We start from the raw sequence: 18477 nt of genomic DNA on the forward strand, positions 1-18477 counted from the left end.
AGAAGTGGTGGATTGCCCTACATTGGACAGTTTGAAGGCTCAGCTTGGCAGGGTGCTGGGCCAGCTCCCTTCAGCTCTACTGTGACCTAGAAAGGTTGCACCAGATGGTCCTTGCAGTCCTTTCCAACCTGGCATTCTGTGATTCCATGAAATAAGCCTTGGTACTTGCAAGGAGCACTGAGCTAAAGCAGAAGAGTTGGGAATGACTGAATGCATTCAGGTCACACAAATCCATCGGTACATTTAGCCACCAACTAACAGAGCGGTCACAAGAGGAGAGCTGACTCCTTCAGGAGCCAATTCAGACCTCTGAAGTGAGGACCTAGGTCTGAAGCATCCTCTGGGCTGTCTCCCACTAGCACCAACCCCCCTATCCCTCACTGCAGCACTTGAACAAGATGCCCCCAGTACACACAGCAGTTAAACCTATTTGGTGTGAATTATTTCTCTGGTGGATCTGAGGGTGTTCCTGGCTAATGTTGGCCTTTCTCCAAGCTGGGGCTGGTTGGGTTCAGGCTGGGGCTGGTTGGATTCTTTATTGGATGGAGAACATGCAGAGATCTGGAGTATGCTATGGTCTTAGGAAGAAAACCAAACCAACAACAGCAACAACAAAAACCACCACCACAAAAGAATCAAACCCAAGCTTGTGGCTGAAGCACCAAAAGTGGTGAATTATTAGCTTATGCTGAGCAGAGCTTTGATGGTTGGGCTCAGTCTCAAAGGTCTTTTCCAGCTGAAATGATTCTATGATTTTCCTCCCAGTTCTACCATGGAGAATCAACGGTAGAGGAGCTTCAGAGCACTGCTCCACCTCACTGCTTTGCTGCAGTCCTCTGGCTGTTTGGGTCTCCCTTCACTTGTGTGATGTCTTCTAACTGCTTGAAGCAAAGTTCCTGCCTGGCCCAACATCTGGGCTCCCTGCTCCAGCTGAAGCAGCTGACCAGAGTGATTCTGCAAGGAGCCCAGCTGCTCCTCAGGCCAAGTGGCACATCAAGGAATCTTTGAAACTGAAAGGAACAGTCAGAAATGGCCAAATTCCCCCCAGCAAGGACCCAAGGTGTTGCCATATTTGACCTTAAATGCCTGAAGTAACATTCCCATGCTTGATCATCAGCAGAGGGAAACAGATGCTTGCAGAGGCTGAAGCAGAGAGAGATGAACTGAAGTGCCCTGGAATGCCTCATTCAAGGACCTCTCTGTCCTCACTCATCAAAGAGAAGTCCTGCAGAGATAAGCCTCCTTGAACAGGCACAAGATTTAAGTGGCCACAGTTAAGTCTCTGGGATGACTCAGAGAGGCAAGGCTGTCCTTGAGCCACAGAGGTCATCTTGCTGAGGGCCACCTGAACTCAAACAGAGCGATGGGGAAATGAAGCAAGGGCCACAGGTGAGGAACTTGTTCTGTGCAGCTGCCCACAGGCATCTCAAAGCCCAGTGAGAGAGCACAGCTAAGCATCAGGTCCAGCATGCCTCAGCACTGCTCAGATCAGAAGCACACAGAAGCACAGAATCAACCAGGGTGGAAGAGACCTCCAAGATCATGAAGTCCAACTGAACATCCAACCCTATCTAACCAACCAGACCATGGCACCAAGTGCCTCACCCAGGCTTTGCTTAAACACCTCCAGGGACACTGATCCCTTCACCTCCCTGGCATTTCAAGAATGACAAGGGAGAAGGAATAGGAAGAGGAAGAGGAGGAGGGGACTGTCCATGGGTCAGACACAGCTCATCACTAATAGTTTGTAGGGCAAACAGAGAACCCTTGTACAAAATGTATGGGTGGGCACAGCAAGCTAAGGCAACTGGGGTGGAGTTAAGAGGACAGGGATGGAATTCAGAACAGCCTTGAGATGAAGGGGAGATAAAATCCATAGAAACATACAAGGGGTTGGTTGGAAGAGGCTTTTAAGCTCATCAGGTCCAACCATTGAACCATCAGAGCCATTCCATTCAGCAGAAGGAATCAGTGCAGGCTGTTAGCTGTTAGAAAAGAACCAGCAAAGTTCAGACAGTAGCTGGTGGGGCTGTAGCTGCGCAGGAAGGGGCCTGAGGCTCAAGGTGCAGCATGGGTTGCCCATGTGGCAGCCCAGCAGAAGGCAGGGGGCACTGGGGCAGCATTCACAGTGCTGCTGCCTGTACCAGCACAGCAGCACAGAGCTGCTGGCACCTCTGGAGCTTGTCTACACCAAAGCTCTTGCTCTAAGCAAGTTCCCAGGATCATATCCAGTTGGTTTTGGCACATCTCCAGTGCTGGAGGCTCTATGACCTATCTGGACAACCTGCCCCAATGTTTGACCACTACCACAGTGAAAAAATTCAAATGGATTCTCCTGCAGTTCAGTTCATGCTCTTTGCCTCTCACCCAATCAATGGATCTGATCCTGTCATTGATCCTCTCTAGGCTGATCAATAGCTAAAGAGTGGAATGCAAGAGGCTGGGGCCAGACTCTTGCCAGTGGTGCCCAGGGCCAGCACAAGGGGCAGCAAGGGGCACAAAGTGGAAGCCAGGAGGTTGGATGTGAAGAGGAGGAGAAAGTTGTTTGGTGTGAGGGTGCTGGAGGCCTGGAACAGGCTGCCCAGAGAGGTTGTGGAGTGTCCTTGTGTGGAGAGCTTCCAACCCCCCCTGGGCATTGTGCTGCTGGGCATTGTGCTGTGGGTGCCCTGCTGGAGCAGGGGTTGGAGTGAAGGTCCCTTCCAACCCCAGCATGCTGGGATTCTGTGCCACCGCTCAGAAGAGCACAGATTTGTTGCACTCTGTTCCATCACCTAGGTCATTAATCAAGATGTTGACCTCTGTTGGCTCTGTATTGTCACACAGAAAGCTCCAACTTCAGACAGTTTGCACCTGCTCAACATCAGAGAGGTTTCAAGGCATGTCCTTAGCTAACCCCTGCTGGCACATTACCAAGGTCACAGAAGCAGAGAGGAATCAGCTCTAAGCAAGTTTTTGGATTAGATGGAGCAGGCTGCAGGGGGATGAGGAGCAAGGAGTTACTAAGAGAGGTCTGGGAGGAACTTTTCCCCACATTGCCTGGAAGCACACACAACGTTCACTGCTGCTGAATCACAGGGGGTGGCTTTGCTTTGGTTTTCTCACAGACAGCCAAGCCCAGAAATAATTATTCCATTCTGGCTGGTGCTGGAATTTTGCACCCAAGTTGGAATGTTTTAAGAAAGAGATGCACAAATTTAAGGCAATCCTGAGGAGAGCCAGAAGGGTTAGAAGGGTAGAAAAGATGGCTGAGAGGAGAAGCTGGGAAAAGAACTCTGAGAACAAGAAAAAGGAGCAGCCCTCAGTGTGCTAATGTTCACTGCAAAGGGGATGCAAAGGATGAAGTTGGCTTAATTTGCAGACAGAAAGATTTAGGTTAGAGAGTAGGGGGAATAAAATGCATCACTAGAAGGCTAACTTGGGACTTGAGGCTACCTAGAGAGTTTAGGCAGGACAGACAACACTGCCAGCAACAATCCTGCCTCCAAGCAGAACAACAAGCTGGGGAAGCTGCTGAGAGCCTCTCTCTGCCTTTTAAGCCAGCTCACTGCCCAGGCTGCTCTGCCCAGGCTGCTCTGCCCATGCATGAGGCTTCAGCAAGGGTCAGAGGATTAAATGTTGAAGAGTTAATAAAGCACATTATCAATTCTGCACTGCTCCTTTGGTTGTCCCCATCCAACCAGTAATTGTTTGTGAAAGGGCTGACACTGAAGAGCAACTGCCAGGGTTCATGTGAGTTCAGTTCCCATCTGATCATTTTAATGCTGCTTGGTGAGAGTCTGGTTTCGTGGAATTCCTCTCAGCTCTTTGTCCCCTTGAGTTTTTTGAGGCTACATCCAAGCCCCCTAAGCACAGCACTACGTCCCCAGATGAAAATGGGGACTGGAATGAAGTTGGGATTGATAAAGATTCTTAGAACAAGACTGTAGTACTTGCCTGATACTACCTGAACCTCTGGCCTGCCTCCTTAGAGAAGGGGAGGGCTATGGCTCCACATTCACTGGCAGGATGCCTTCTCCCTAGGGGTGTTCAAGGGCAGGTTGAAGAGGGCTTGGGCAACCAAGTCTAGCTGAGAGGTGTCCCTGCCCATGGCAGGGAGGTTGGAGTAGATGATCTCTGAGGTCCTTTCCAACCTGAGCCATTCTATGTTTCTATGATGGTCCATGAGTTTAAGATGCAGAAGTCCAGGTGAGCAACAAGCTTGGTGGTGTAGCCCAGCCCCAAGATCTCTCCAGGCACATCTCCACTGCACTGCCCTTGAAGTGCAGTAATCCTGGGGCAATGGACAGGGAAAACCAAGGAGAAATGGATTTTGGCCAACAGAAGAGTGCACCAGTGGGGAAGGAGCAGAGAACTGCAAACCACCTGAAGGCAAAGAGATAGGGGATCAGATAGGGAACTTGGTGCTTCATACAGCTTACAAACCACTGCAGAGTGTCCTGGTTGCTCTGGGTGGTTGAGGTCACTCTGCTGGTGGTGAATGAGGCTTTGGTAGCTGCTGAAAGTCCTCACAGCCTGCACCCTGGTTTGGTCCCCATCAAGAGATGGAGGAAATTTGGACTCAGTTTCAAGCAGAGCCTCTGGTTTAGCTGCCTCCAAAAAGCTACCAAAGTTACTCAAGGTAAGTAAGGGGGATCCAGTGAGTTGCTCCAAAACAAAGGCAGAGCCTAGCTCAGCCTAAGCTGCACCGTGGTGCTCCTCTTTGCCATCCTCCCCACAGCTCCATGCTCCTGCCCAGCCCAGCCTGCAGCTGCTGGAGACCCTCTGCTCCCTAAGGAACATGGTAACATGGCCAGCAGGCAACTGGTCTCACCAATACCCAAGCAAGCTGAGCCCAAACACAATAGTCAGGGTCAAGAGTCCAGGTCATCAGACACTGCTGAAGCTGAAAGGTCAGCTGCAGATGAGTGAAATCCTGTGACAGTCACTGGTCATAAACAGGGCAGTGACTGCTGGGCAGGTCCACAGTGGCATGGAAGACCCAAGGAGTAGTGTGAGTCTAAGAGTGTACCTCAAGCAAGGTTTGGAGGTCCTGGGCTGAGCTGAAATGGGGCTCTTGGCCCCACAGACAGCTCGTGTGGGTGGAGGCTGTCAAGGCCATCAGGGCCATTAAGGCCTCAGGGTGCTGCCAGTTGCAGACAAGGACATGCAGGGTGCTGAGGTGACTGAGGAGCAATGAGACAGCCCCTGGGCTGTGCTGCTCTGAGGGGGGGGTTGCAGCCAGGGGCTGGGGACAGTGTGGACCTGCTCAGATCAAACTTCTATCAGCCTAAGACGGCAGAGAGCTGCTCTGGCAGAGGTCATGGAACTAGGCAGCATCAGATGGAAAAGTAGCTACCAGAAAGTGTGCAGGCTTTGAGGGAACAGAGCAATGTGACCTCACCTTTCCAGAGCACTGTCCTCTGTGGGTTTTGGTAGGCATACCTGAGGAAAAAATAAACCTCTCTAGAGGGAAGGCCAGGGGTAAGCCTGGGGGCCAGTTTGTCTGCTCCTCAATCTCATCCTGAAATCCTTAAGCAGTGCAAACCCATCAGCACCATCTGACAGCTGGTGCCTGAGTGACTTGGGCTCTTGTCAGTGAGCACTCAGGACTCATTGGGTTGGGCATCTGATTTTGTGGAGCTCCTGCAGGGTATTATCAGATTCTGCCTGTGTGTTTGTGCCGTGCAGGAGCATTTTCTTCACCCACACTCAAGCAGTTTCCAAGTGGAGTCTGTCAATGAAACAGCAATAAACATTTCTGCAGCTCCTGGCTTTGCTGAGCACTGCTGACACAGGGCTGGGTCTGCAAAGAGCCTGAAGCAAAATCTCAGCCATCAGAGCATCATAGAAGGCTTTGGGTTGGAAGGAACCTTGGAAGGTCATCCAGCCCAACCCAGCTACAGCCAGCAGGGACATCCCCAACCACAGCAGGTTGCTCACAGCCCCAGACAACCTGAGCAGCACTGCTGCCAGCCATGGGGCAGCTCCCAGCAATCTGGGCAGCCTGGGCCAGGCTCTCCCCACCCTCAGGGTCAAAGGCTCTGTTTCTGGGGAAAGAACCCTAAAAGAGGAAAGGAAGTGGTGTAGGTTCCACCCCTGCCTGAAGTTTCAGTGCTTCACAAAGCACAGCTAAGCTGTGGGCCAGGGCCAGGGCTGGGTGACCATGGAAGGGTTTCAAGTGTTACAGGAACATACAAGAAGAAGTGTGTCCAGCAGAGCCAGGGAGGTTCTCCTCCCCCTCTGCTCTGCCCTACTGAGGCCTCACCTGGAATATTGCATCCGGTTCTGGGCTCCCCAGTTCAAAAGGGACAGGGATCTGCTGGAGAGAGCCCAAGGGAGGGCTACAAGGATGCTGAAGGGCCTGGAGCACTGCCTGGGGAGGAGAGGCTGAGAGCCCTGGGGGTGGTTAGTCTGGAGAGGAGAAGACTGAGAAGGGATCTGATCAGTATCTGAGGGCTGGGGGTCAGGAAGGAAGGGACAGGGACAGGCTCTGCTCACTTGTACCCTGGGACAGGACAAGGAGCTGTGGATGGAAACTGCAGCACAGGAGGTTCCATCTGAACATGAGGAGGAACTTCTTCCCTGTGAGTCTCCCAGAGCCCTGGAGCAGTCTGCCCAGGGAGGTTGTGGAGCCTCCCTCTCTGGAGCCTTTCCAGCCCTGTCTGGATGTGTTCCTGTGTGACCTGTGCTGGATTCTCTGCTCCTGCTCTGGCAGGGGGTTTGGACTCAGTGATCTCCAGAGGTCCCTTCCAACCCCTAACATCCTGTGAGCCTGTGAAGTGCTAAAGCCCTTTCCACATCTTCAGCAAGATTCTTGCAAGAAAGGGCTGGATTTTGCTCCTGGCTGTGCCCATTCCTGGTTTTAAGAGAGAGAATTCCTGGTAGAGACAATTGGGAATCACCTCCTTACACTCAGAGAGTGTTGGTGGTACAGGGAGATGCTTCTGGAGGCAGGGGCAAGGGGGGAGATTTGTTGCATCAGCTTTGTGTCTTCCAAGAGCCTTCTCACTCACTCCAGGGCTTTGCTGGAACCCCATACAGTGCAGGTGGGGGTGAATGTCACATCCCCAAGCCACACAGATGCTGAAGCTTTCTCGTGTGGTTTCTACCCCTCCTGATGCGGACAGAACCTCACACCTTGCCCTCATGTTCTCTTTCTACAAAGTCTGAGATGGAAATAGAAAATAAGTGACTTGTTCCTTCCTCTCCATGCCTGTGGGACTGTGGTGCCAACAAGAGTGATGCAAAAGGAAACCATTTCCATTAGCTGTTAACAGCAGAAGCTTGTTTGACTTTGGCTTCAGCACCCTCCTGACTCCCACGCAGGAAGCCTTCGTGCAATATTCCACACAGGCAGGACACCTCCAGTTCCTAGAAGGCCAAGAACAAGAGCCTGTAGCCCATTTCAGAAGCTCTGCTGCTCCTGGACTGTAAAAGTGAGAGGCCTCCTGCTTTCATGTGTAACCCTGGGCTGCAGCTCCTCTTCTGGTCTTTGACTCCAGACTGGCCATGACCTCTGGCAAGAGACATCCTCCCAGAGCTGCCTCCCCTGTCATAGTGTCATAGTATCATAGTACCAGTCAGGGTTGGAAGGGACCACAAGGATCAGCTAGTTCCAACCCCCCTGCCATGGGCAGGGACACCCCACACTAGATCAGCCTGGCCAGAGCCTCATCCAGCCTGGGCTTAAACACCTCCAGGGCTGGGGCCTCAACCACCTCCCTGGACAACCCATTCCAGGGCTTCACCACTCTCCTGGGGAAGAACTTCCTCCTCACCTCCAGCCTGAATCTCCCCACCTCCAGCTTCATTCCATTCCCCCTGGTCCTATCACTACCTGAGAGCCTGTCCCACGAGGCTGGTGTCCCAGGGGTGCAAGAGGAGAAGCTGCCTGGATTTCATGGACAACTTCACACACATCCTAAGGGGGAAATCCATGATCACTGATTCTGAAGTGTGCCTGGGTAAACCTGGCTGCGGGGAACAGAGGCATCATGCCTCCACCACTGCTGCTCCTTTGCACCAAAGGAAAGGAGCCAAGTGCCTTATGAAAGTGGCCACCCCAGTGAGCTGCAGAGGGCATGCTGCACAGTCACAAGAGCTGAGGGTTGTTTTATTTACACTTCCATTGCTAGGGGCTGTGAGATGGAACAAGACTATTTACCAAACACTCTTCCTGGTGCAATAAGTTAGAGGATTTCTCAATTAATACATGGAGCTTATGTATAAAAGACAAGAGGTTAAGCAATGCTGCAGTGCCCAGTGGACCATCTGGTGAGCATTAGGTTGGTCAATAAATCACGAAAGCACCAGTTCATCAAGAAAATTCCATTTCAAACCACTGAGAGAGGGGGGGAAAAGAAAAGGATGGGGGGGGGGGGGGGGGAAACCCCACCCAAAATTGGTATTTGCATCTTTTATAAAGCCAGGAACATTAAAGAACTTTAATCTCATTTCAATTGTTTTATTGGTTCTCTGCTGATGAGCACATGGCTTCACACACCCTGGCTGTGCAGCCCTTTCGTCCTGCACACAAAAGCACTAGGAAACATCTTGGTGCACCATCACAGGAGAAGCTCGTCTCGTTCCTCTTAGTCTTTCTCCTCACCATGGGTGATAACATAACAGAGGTTCTTATAGTCAAGGTTTCCAGAGACATCTGGAGGGAAAGCAGCAAACATCTGGTTGATCTGCAGGGCAAACAAGGAGGTGTTAGCAAGGCAGGGCTGTGGGACAGCGACATGGACCGCTCTTCATTTTTAACCTACTTCTGCTCCTCCCTTAGCCACTTCCATTTGATCCTCCGGTTAACCACTAGGGAATTTTTTTCCTCAGTGTGGCAGAATTGGAACAGGAGATAGGACACAACTGGTTCATGCTGCTAGAATCCCAGCAAGTCCTCTGTCAAAAAGAGGACTCCCTGAAATCCAGGTAAGCCCTGGCCAAACAACACACTCAGTCAGTGCTCCAGCCTGCTCCTGCCACCAACCAACTCCGCTCAATCTTCTCTTCTGAAAATGAAGTCCCTCTAGATTCCTGCCAGCCAGCAGAATCCATGCTTAGTCTCACACAGACCACAGAGTCAGCACCTCGCTTCAGAAGCCATTTCAGGCAAAATAACTCTCACAGAAATGGAAACCAGCTCCCAGTCCCCACCCAAACCCACTTGAAGCGTAGTAAAATCGTGGCCCAGCTCACTGGAGGAAAGAGCCGCGAGAGATAGGCCACGCTCACCCTGGGATGGAAGTCCAAAGAATCTGTTTGACTTTGATTCAGCCATGGAGCTATTCAGAAGAGATGCTTTGAATTGTTCCTAATTGCTGGGAGCTGGCACAAGCCTCCTCTCACTCTGCACTACAGCTGAATTCATGCATTTAAAGAGGGGCAAATGCCTCGTGCTGAATAGGAGCTGGAGATAGATTCTCACTTTGAATGAAGGAGAAGGTCCTTACCTCTTCTTGGCTGAAGCGGTCTGCCTGTGTCATGAGCATTTCTTTGATGCTGTTCAAATGAAAAAGAGAAATAACCTGATTAGGGCTGATAATGGCACATGACAATTCAGAGGGCAAGATGCCTCCTGAAGCTGCAGGGAAGAAAATCTGTGTGACTGCATAAATTAGAGCTGCTAATCCTTACAGGAGATTGTAAGAGGTTCTCCGTGGGCACCCATCAGTGTCAATGCCTCGCTCTGCCAACTTCTTTTGCTTTGGTGACGTTTTATGGAGCTTTAAAATGGTTTAAGGTTATTGCTCTAATTGAAATACAGCAAATTTTGTCTGCTTATCTCGAGCCAGAGTGGTAGGTTTCCTCACTTGCTCTTTACAACTTTGGATGGCTTCACAGAACCAAAACCGGGAGACTATGCTCCGTAAAATCCGGGGATGAAAGGAGCAGAGCATGAAATGAGAGTGAGGACTTGAAAGGGAGCTCCAACTGCTCCTCCAAGTCACCATCTGAGAATCCCTTTCTTTGCATGCAGCCATTCCCAGAGGAGGCTGTGAAGCTGCTTGAGACCTGTTGTGTTTCACGGTGTGATGTCTTGATCTGGAGTCACAGCGCTGGAACAAGGAACTCATCCCACACACAATCTGCATCCTCTGTGCCATTACATCAAAGAGAGCATTTTGGGGACAGGCTCTCAGCTGTTTGCAAGCACATTGTGGGAAGCTGGTCAAGCATGGAATTTTTTTCACAGGCTCACAGGATGTTAGGGGTTGGAAGGGGCCTCTGGAAATCTTCGAGTCCAATGACTCTGCCAGAGCAGGACCATAGAATCCAGTACAGGTCACACAGGAACACATCCAGACACGGCTGGAAAGGCTCCAGAGGAGACTCCACAACCTCTCTGGGCAGCCTGCTCCAGGGCTCTGTCACCCTTACAGTGAAGCTCTTCCTCATGTTCAGGTGGAACCTCCTGTGCTGCAGTTTCCATCCACTGCTCCTTGTCCTGTACCAGGGCACAAGTGAGCAGAGCCTGTCCCTGTCCTTTCCTTCCTGACCCCCAGCTCTCAGATACTGATCAGATCCCTTCTCAGTCTTGTCCTCTCCAGACTAACCACCCCCAGGGCTCTCAGCCTCTCCTCACCAGACAGTGCTGCAGTCCTTTCAGCATCCTTGGAGCTCTCCCTTGGGCTCTCTCCAGCAGATCCCTGTCCCTCCTGAAGTGGGGAGCCCAGAACTGGATGTAATATTCCAGATGAGGTCTCAGCAGGGCAGAGTAGAGGAGGAGGAGAACTTCCCTGGCTCTGCTGGACACACTCCTCTGAATGCACCCCAGGATCCCCTTGCCCTTCTTGGCCACCAGGGCACATTGCTGAATTTGCTGTCCCCCAGGATTTTCCTGAGTTTATAGGTAAATAGAAAGAGCAGGAAGAATTGTTGCTGTTTCCAGCCTAACCCCTCAGGTAAAATGTCTCTCTGTTTCAACCTGACACTCACCTGCTCCATGGGTACCTGCACAATGAGCTAGAACATCCACCAGCATGAACTCACATCATGTAGATCACAGCTGTGGAGGCTGGAAGAGGCCTTTGAGCTCATCAAGTCCAGCTACTCTTGGCTAGAGCTCAGAACCCCATCGCTGCGGCTAAACCATGTCCCTAAGCACCACATCCACACAGCTTTTACACCCCTCCAAGGATGGGGACTCAGAAAGCCCTTTCACTTGCACTAATAATGGCTCCTTCCTGTAGAATTCCTCCATCAGGCTCCAAGAGTTTGCATTCCCACTGAAGAGGCAGGGTTGGCTCTTTTTTTCACTGCCCAAGGTATTTATACATGCCCAGGATGTTTCCTAGATCAGTAACACAGCCTCTAGCTCTGTGCTAACAGCTGAGCAGTCTGCTGTGCAAATCCCATGGCTGGAGCAAGGATGGAAACCTGTTTTAGCTTGGAGACTTGGATACAAGAATCTATTGGGGGAGGGCAGTTACAGCAAGAAGAGAAGGCTCCAGGGAGATGTTCTTGTGGCCTTTGAGTACTTAAAGGGGCCAATAAGAAGGCTGGGGCCAGACCCCTTAGCAGGGCTTGTGAGAGGACAAGGGTGATGGTTTTAAACTAAAAGAGGAAGATTCAGACAAGACAGAAGAAAGAAATCTTTACTCTGAGGGTGGTGAGACACTGGCCCAGGCTACCCAGAGATGGTAGATTCCCCATCCCTGGAAATGATTCCAAGCAGAGTTGGATGGAGCTCTGAGCAACCTTCTCCAGCTGAAGCGGTCCCTGTTCCCTGCAGGAAGGTTGGACTGGATGGCCTTTAAAAGCCCCTTCCAACACAAACTACTCTATGATTCTAAGAGGCCTCCTGGAAAGAGCCTCTTCTGGTTTTTAATCTATGTCTGCACAGGAACACTTCCACAGGAGCACAATTCAGCTGCTGTGGCCAGCCAGCCAAGCTTCCCTCGCCCTGTCATGCCCCACACGTGCCCAGTGCAGAGTCACAGAGCTCAAAGTGCCATCCTGAGGAGAAGAGCTACAAGCAGGTTTCCTCCCACCTCTGGCACACAGCTTTTGTGCCAGCAGAAGGCTACAACAAAGACCTAGCTCCATTTGTGTGAGAGGCTTAAACGCTTCTGGAGCTCTTTCTTGTGGATGTGAAGTGCTCATTTGATAGGCCAGAGAGGGATAACTGGAGGGGGAGGGGGGAAAGAAGGTTCTGAATAAGGAAGAAGGATCCTAGGCACAAGGATGAGAGTGAAAATGCCCCTGCAAGTCTTGGGGACAGGCTCTGCAGTCCCAGGCAGAACTCAAGCCATTGTGTTCATTTGTCCTGCGCTGCTTTGCTCTGCTCTTTACTCAGCAAAGCCTTCCCTCATCTCCGGCTGTTTCTGGTTTGTTTTCCTGGCCCTTAGCTGCCTGACTGCAGGTTTTGAAGCGGAGCTCTCAAATGATCCGTGGGTGCAAGAGGAGAGAGGCCACTCTCATCAGCATAAATTGATTATGGGATATGTGTGCAGTGGGGCAAACAGCATTAGCAAATGTAAATAGGAAGCCTGATGCAGGAAGGAGCTTGGAGGGTAGGAGGAAGCACTTAGCAATTTTGTCAGGAGTCACAAACAAACTTCACCATAAACAGGGCTGAGTTAAGAAGAGATCTGAGCACTATGTGCCTCCTTTTCACATGCTTGAAGTATGTAGGGGAAAAGAAAAGATCTAATTATAATCTTCTGATGCACAGCCCAGTAGGCTCTGGCACACTCAGAGGGGAGAAGGGCTGAGTTAAGGATCTACGCTTGTTTTCCACTATTTATTTTACAGGGAGGCAAACACCATTTCCAAGGAACTTGTGCTCTTTGTGGGTCTTGGTCTCTTTTTCACAGACTATTTGCTTCACACAACAGAAAGGAGGGGGGAAAAAAAATCAAAGTCTTCTGGGCAAACCAGAACATCCATTTGCCTTACTGTGGGAGTCTGCCTGGTGCCTCCTCTCCTGGCTGACAGCAATCCCTCCTGCAGTTACAAACCCAGGGCTGCCCTCTGATAGTTTCAAAACATTTTCTTCAAATCACCTGTGAAATCTCTGGGGCATTTTTGGTTCTCCACTGGGTTTGCCCTTCCTACAGTGCTGTCTTGGAGCAGAACAGGTAAGCTGAAACAAGCTACAGCTATGAGGAGAAACCCTACTAGCTTAGCCAAACTGATCTCCAAGGGTCCAGCGTGAGGTCCTGGGTCCGTTTTCATCTGGTACAAGCTGAGAAGCTTTGTTGGCATCAGCATTAGACAGAGCTGCTGCTGGCCTGACTCACTTTGGCCAATGAATGGCATTCAGGACTGAATCATCCAACCTTTCCAACCGCTGTGCCTGTTTACACCAGTTGGGAATGTGACCTAAAGCATTTTCTCCCTTGGCCATCGTGCTACAGGAGGGATTTTGTGTGTGGTAGAATGATGCAGACAAACAAAGTCTGTCACAGAATTTGGAAGTAAGTTCTAAACTCCTGGAGCTTCTGGAAGGGTTAGAAGCCTCCATCCCAGCTACCATCAGATGGACTAAGTGAGTCATTTCCAGACTAGAGGTGAAAACACGCAGAGGGAAGGAGGCATAAGAATCCCCAGAAGGATGTTAGCTGCATGGCCATTAAAAGAAGTGGTGATTAAAGGTCAGCGTGGCTGGGCTGGCCAGAGAAACATTCCAGGATGGTTTAATATGGAGAAATATTATTTATTAGCATCAACTGTCATATTGAAATGGCTCCATGAGCCAACATCCAGATTATTTCAAAACCTTCCAATGTCTAAGTTTTGGAAGCATATGAATAGAAGCTAAACCTCAAAGACATTCAGGGAATTGATTTAATGGTTTGGTCTGTAGTGATCAACATTACCCTCGGGTCTAATAAGTAAACATCAAGCTCTGTTGTGGTGATGAACTAAAACAATTGTCTAATGTTAGCAATGCACTGGGGGTGGGGACAAGGTTGACCTTTTCCATCAAGGAAAAGCTAAAGCATTTCTCTCTCATCTTGAGTTTGGAGTGGTGCTGCCTGCATTCCTAATTAGCCCCAAACTCCAACTGCCTTCCAGCATCCAAGGAATGTCGAGCGGGACACGGGGTGGCAGGCTGCAGATTTTGCAGGCAGTGTATTGTTACAGGCAGTGGTGGGAAATGGAACATTTTGTGGGGGTTGTGTTATCAGAGGGCTGTGTTTCATGGCTGTGATTTCACTACAGGCTGATCTGGCCTATTTGGCACCAAGGCAGCCTTTCATTCTGGCTGCTTGAGTCACTGCTGATGCCTTTCCCTGGCTCTTCCTCCCAAGCTCTTCCCAAGCCCAATACAACCAGGGTGCCCCTGTCCCTTCTAATTGTCTGCTAAATCCACCTGCCTGACAGTTCATTTAGAAGTGAGGAGGCTGTTGCTTTGCTTTTGCCTGTTGTGTACCACAGCAGGCCCCTGGGGTGCTGTTGGAGGGAAGTGCATTGGCAGTGGAGAGAAATATTGTACAAGAAGTTTGTATTTTCAGCTAAGTTCCAAGAGACATCCACTGCTGCAGGTACTGGGATAGAAAACCCCACTTCAGAGCTTGAAAGGCAGCTCTCCAGAGAAGAACCTGGGAATGAGCCAGAAATGTGCCCTCATGGCCAAGCAGGGCAATGGGGTTCTGGGGTGCATGAAGAAGAATGTGGCCAGCAGGGCAAGGGAGGTTCTCCTCTCCCTCTGTTCTGCACTAGGGAGGCCACATCTGGAGTGCTGGGCTCCACCATTCAAGAGGGACAGAGAACTGCTGGAGAGAGTCCAGGGGAGGCTGCAGAGCTGCTGAGGGGCCTGGAGCAGCTCTGGGAGGAGCAAAGGCTGAGAGCCCTGGGGCTGAGAGCCTGCAGAAGAGCAGCCCCAGAGGGCAGCTGAGCAATGCTCAGCAGGAGCTCAAGGAGCTGTGGGGGGCAAGAGGCTGGGGCCAGACTCTGCTCAATGGTACCCAGGGACAGGGCAAGGGGCAGCAAGGGGCACAGAGTGGACCCCAGGAGGTTGGATGTGAAGAGGAGGAGAAAGGTGTTTGGTGTGAGGGTGCTGGAGGCCTGGAGCAGGCTGCCCAGAGAGGTTGTGGAGTGTCCTTGTGTGGAGAGCTTCCAACCCGCCCGGGCATTGTGCTCCTGGGCAAGCTGCTGTGGCTGCCCTGCTGGAACAGGAGGGTTGGACTAGGTGATCTCCAGAGGTCCCTTCCAACCTCCACTATGCTGGAGTTCTGGGACCCTTTGGTTTTCCTGAAGGCCTGCTTTACACCATTCCAGCTGTGTACTGAGGATTTCCATTTGTGCAATTAGCACTTACAGTCCTTTTTACCTCGCTCACTGCTGTTCCAGGTTCTGAATACAAATGAGGTCCTGTCTCCTTAGTTTAAAAGCAGCCATACTGACAATAATTGCCATATTATTAGCCATAGTGTTTGGGCTGGCTCCCACCATGTCTAGTGGAATTTTACAGCAAATTATTGTGTGGAAGCAGAAACAGTAAACACAGAAGAAGGAAAATCTCCTCAGCAAAGCCCTGGCCCAGAGTTAATTAAATTGATCACTTGTTTTAAGAGGAGACTTGCTTCCCCAGTTTAGCCAAGCGCTCTGTTAGGCACCAGACATTCATTTGACTTTTCCATATGGAGTTAATCTACACAGAGTCATGTGTTGATTTATATCCAGGCCTTCAAACCAGGCTATCTAATGGCCTACATGTGATTGCATTTCCGCTGCCCCTTGCAGTGTCTGAAGACAATAACATCTCTTTTTTGGTCTGCAAATACACAACAGTTCGGCCTTCTAACTCTGCCTTACAGAGCTCAGGGTTTCTCTGCCTGACAGTTCCTCTTTTGAGTAGAATATTGGGGAAAATACAGCTGAAAATCTGCTTTCAAATTGTGCTATTATTGTTATTATTGTTGTTGTCATTCCCCTACTTATTCCTATTCTGCTGCTGCTGCTTCTTATTTTCTGTTTCTTTTATTTTCTGCTTCTTTTTCTCCTGCTTCTTCTTTTTCTTCTTCTTTCTTCTTCCTTTTCTTCTGCTTTCTTTCCCTTTCTTTCTTTCTTTCTTCTTCTTCTTCTTCTTCTTCTTTCTTTGCTTCTTCTTTTCCTTCTCCTTTTCTTCCTTCTTCTTTCTTCTTTTTCTTCTTCTTTCTTTCTTCTTCTTCTTTTTCTGCTTATTATTTTTCTTCTTCCTCTTGTCTTCTTTTCCTTCTTTTCTCTTCTGTTTTTCTTTTTCTTCTTTTTTCTTCTTCTTTTTTCTTCTTCCTTTTTTTTCTACTTCTCCTTCTCTTCTTCCTTTTTTTTCTCCTTCTCCTTCTCCTTCTCCTTCTCCTTCTCCTTCTCCTTCTCCTTCTCCTTCTCCTTCTCCCCCCCCTTCTCCTTCTCCTTCTCCCCCCCCCCCCCTTCTCCTTCTCCTCCCCCCTCCTTCTCCTTCTCCTTCTCCCTCTCCTTCTCATATTTAGATTTAGATTAACTCTTACATTTATTTTAGTTTATTTATTATGATGATTATCACCATCACCATCATCATCACTACTATTATCAATGCAGTGAGAGGATTTGAAGTACACTTACTAGTCTGCCTTTATGTGGCCTTTTCCTTCCGGGTCGAAAATCTTAAAAGCATTCAGAATGGTTTCTTCTGGGTCCGTGCCTGAAATGAATCAAAGAGAATTTAGCAGCCTGGGTGTATTTCTCTAGCTGCTGAATGCTTGCTAAGTGATTGCAGTCACTTGAAAACGGTGCAAAATGGAGAATTCTGCAGCTGGAGGTTTGGAGACAAATGTTCCTTAAGTCTGCAGCATTTGTCATGTCAGATAAACAATAGAGGTGAATAGTTCAGTGCTCAGAAGCTTGAAAATAATAACTCATATCTATTCTATGTCTGCAGGAGAGAAAACTTCCAGGAACTGGTCTCCAATATCAGTACCCAGAGGATTAGTGGCTTTCAGAAATGAAAATACAGCAAACTGTTTCCCTCTCTGGCTTCCTTTAATCTTGTGCCTTCCTTGCGAACACACTTTTTGACGTTGCTTGTTCCTGGCTGCAGAGAAGAGGATATTTCCCTGGCTAAAGGAAACAGAGCTCATCACAAAATCAGAATGTCAGGGGAAGGTGATGCAAACAGGATGATCAGTGTAAGGTGGGGATCTGCACTCCTGTTCTGCACCATGCTCCCACTTGGCTACCTCTTCATTAAGTGTTACTTGCACAACAGGATGGGTCACAGCTCTAGACGCTGGCTCCAAGACATTGCTTCTCTCTTAGCTGGGCTACAGAGCTGTTGCTTTGCTCCCCATCAAAACAAGATCTTTGCATCTTTTTCAGCAAAGCCAGAGACATCTAAAGACACAAATGCATGCTTCTATTGTTAAGCTGAATGCTTCTGTTTTGCAAGGGGGGTTCTCACTCCAGGCTGGGGACACAGAGCTGCTATACCTAAGGCTGACTTCAATCCTCCAAACTCAATCTTAAACAGCAGCCTCTTCACTTTTCCACTTCATCTTTGAGATGCACTCAGATACTCTGTGCCTACCTAAAATCCAAGGGAAAAGATGAATCTGAGAAGTGTTTCAGTATATGTAACACAACTCATCATTTCTAACTGTGGGAACCCAAATTTCCAAGCAGTTGGGCTGTCCCACGGGCAGGTGAAGCTGCTCGGGATGCCGAAATGTTGGGAGCATGGTTCAAGTAAAAGGTAATCACACAAAACTTTGCAGGCTCAAAGTCTGTCCCAAAGTTTGACAGAGGGAGAAGCAGACTAGAACCCAGCCAAGGTTCCCCTCTAATGACTACACACACTCCTGGTGCCTTCTCAGCTTTCTTTGTCTGAAAGGTTTCACAAGGACCAGCAGTGGAGGTAACAGTGAATAAACCCCAGGCTGAAGAGCCTCCTTCTTGTCACACACTGGCCATGGCCATTCCTTTGCCAAGCTCTGGGCAGTGCATCCCAACTGCAGTGACTGGGAGATCAATACAAAGAGTGCTGCTCTTCAGGAGGGCTTGGATTGTCCCACGAAGAGACATGTCCTCCAGCTCCCAGGGGAGCTCTGCATTTTAAGTAGTCACCACCGGGGGGGGTGGGGGTGGGGGGGTGGGGGGTGGGGGAGGTGGATTTTACTTTGGTGTTTTTTCCTTACTGTGTTTTACATTTTCTACTCTGTCATACCCTTGGACTCTGGCTTTGAAGAGAAGCACTGCAGCAGGCATTCTTTATTGATTAGCTGGTAAATAAAGTGGTTTCTTTGATGTGCGGCATCTCTGTTTTCTGTACAAATTGTATTATTCTGACTCCCTGTAGAAGCAGCTCCATGTGGTTGGCATTAACATAAGCCCAGTTTTGTTAGCTGTTCATCTGGCATCATAATCTCAAAGCATAAAGCTAAAGCTCCTCCCGAAAATCCCAGCTTCCCCTTTATGACAGAAATCAATTATAGCACAACAAATTTTACTTAGAAAGCACCTTTCACCAAAGTCTCTGAGTGGTACTTAGCTAATAAAGAGTGTTGCAAAATTGCCATATCCACTTCCTCTAGCCCT

The 18477-nt window shown here is 49.5% G+C and overlaps 1 protein-coding gene across 1 annotated transcript in view; it reads right to left on the minus strand.

The window, feature by feature from the left end:
• Window positions 1-8550: 8550 nt before the first annotated feature.
• The window catches only part of MYL10 (myosin light chain 10), a 29996-nt gene continuing 20069 nt past the window's right edge, over window positions 8551-18477 (minus strand). Inside the window, exons 5-7 of the mRNA XM_009910727.2 lie at window positions 16510-16588; window positions 9432-9480; window positions 8551-8669 (exon numbers count right to left, since the gene is read on the minus strand). Of these exons, the coding sequence (XP_009909029.1) occupies window positions 8571-8669; window positions 9432-9480; window positions 16510-16588 (227 nt within the window). The 3' untranslated portion in view covers window positions 8551-8570. The remainder of the gene's footprint in view (window positions 8670-9431; window positions 9481-16509; window positions 16589-18477) is intronic.

This window comes from Dryobates pubescens, chromosome 13 (assembly GCF_014839835.1).
Source record: "Dryobates pubescens isolate bDryPub1 chromosome 13, bDryPub1.pri, whole genome shotgun sequence".
NCBI lineage: Eukaryota > Metazoa > Chordata > Aves > Piciformes > Picidae > Dryobates > Dryobates pubescens.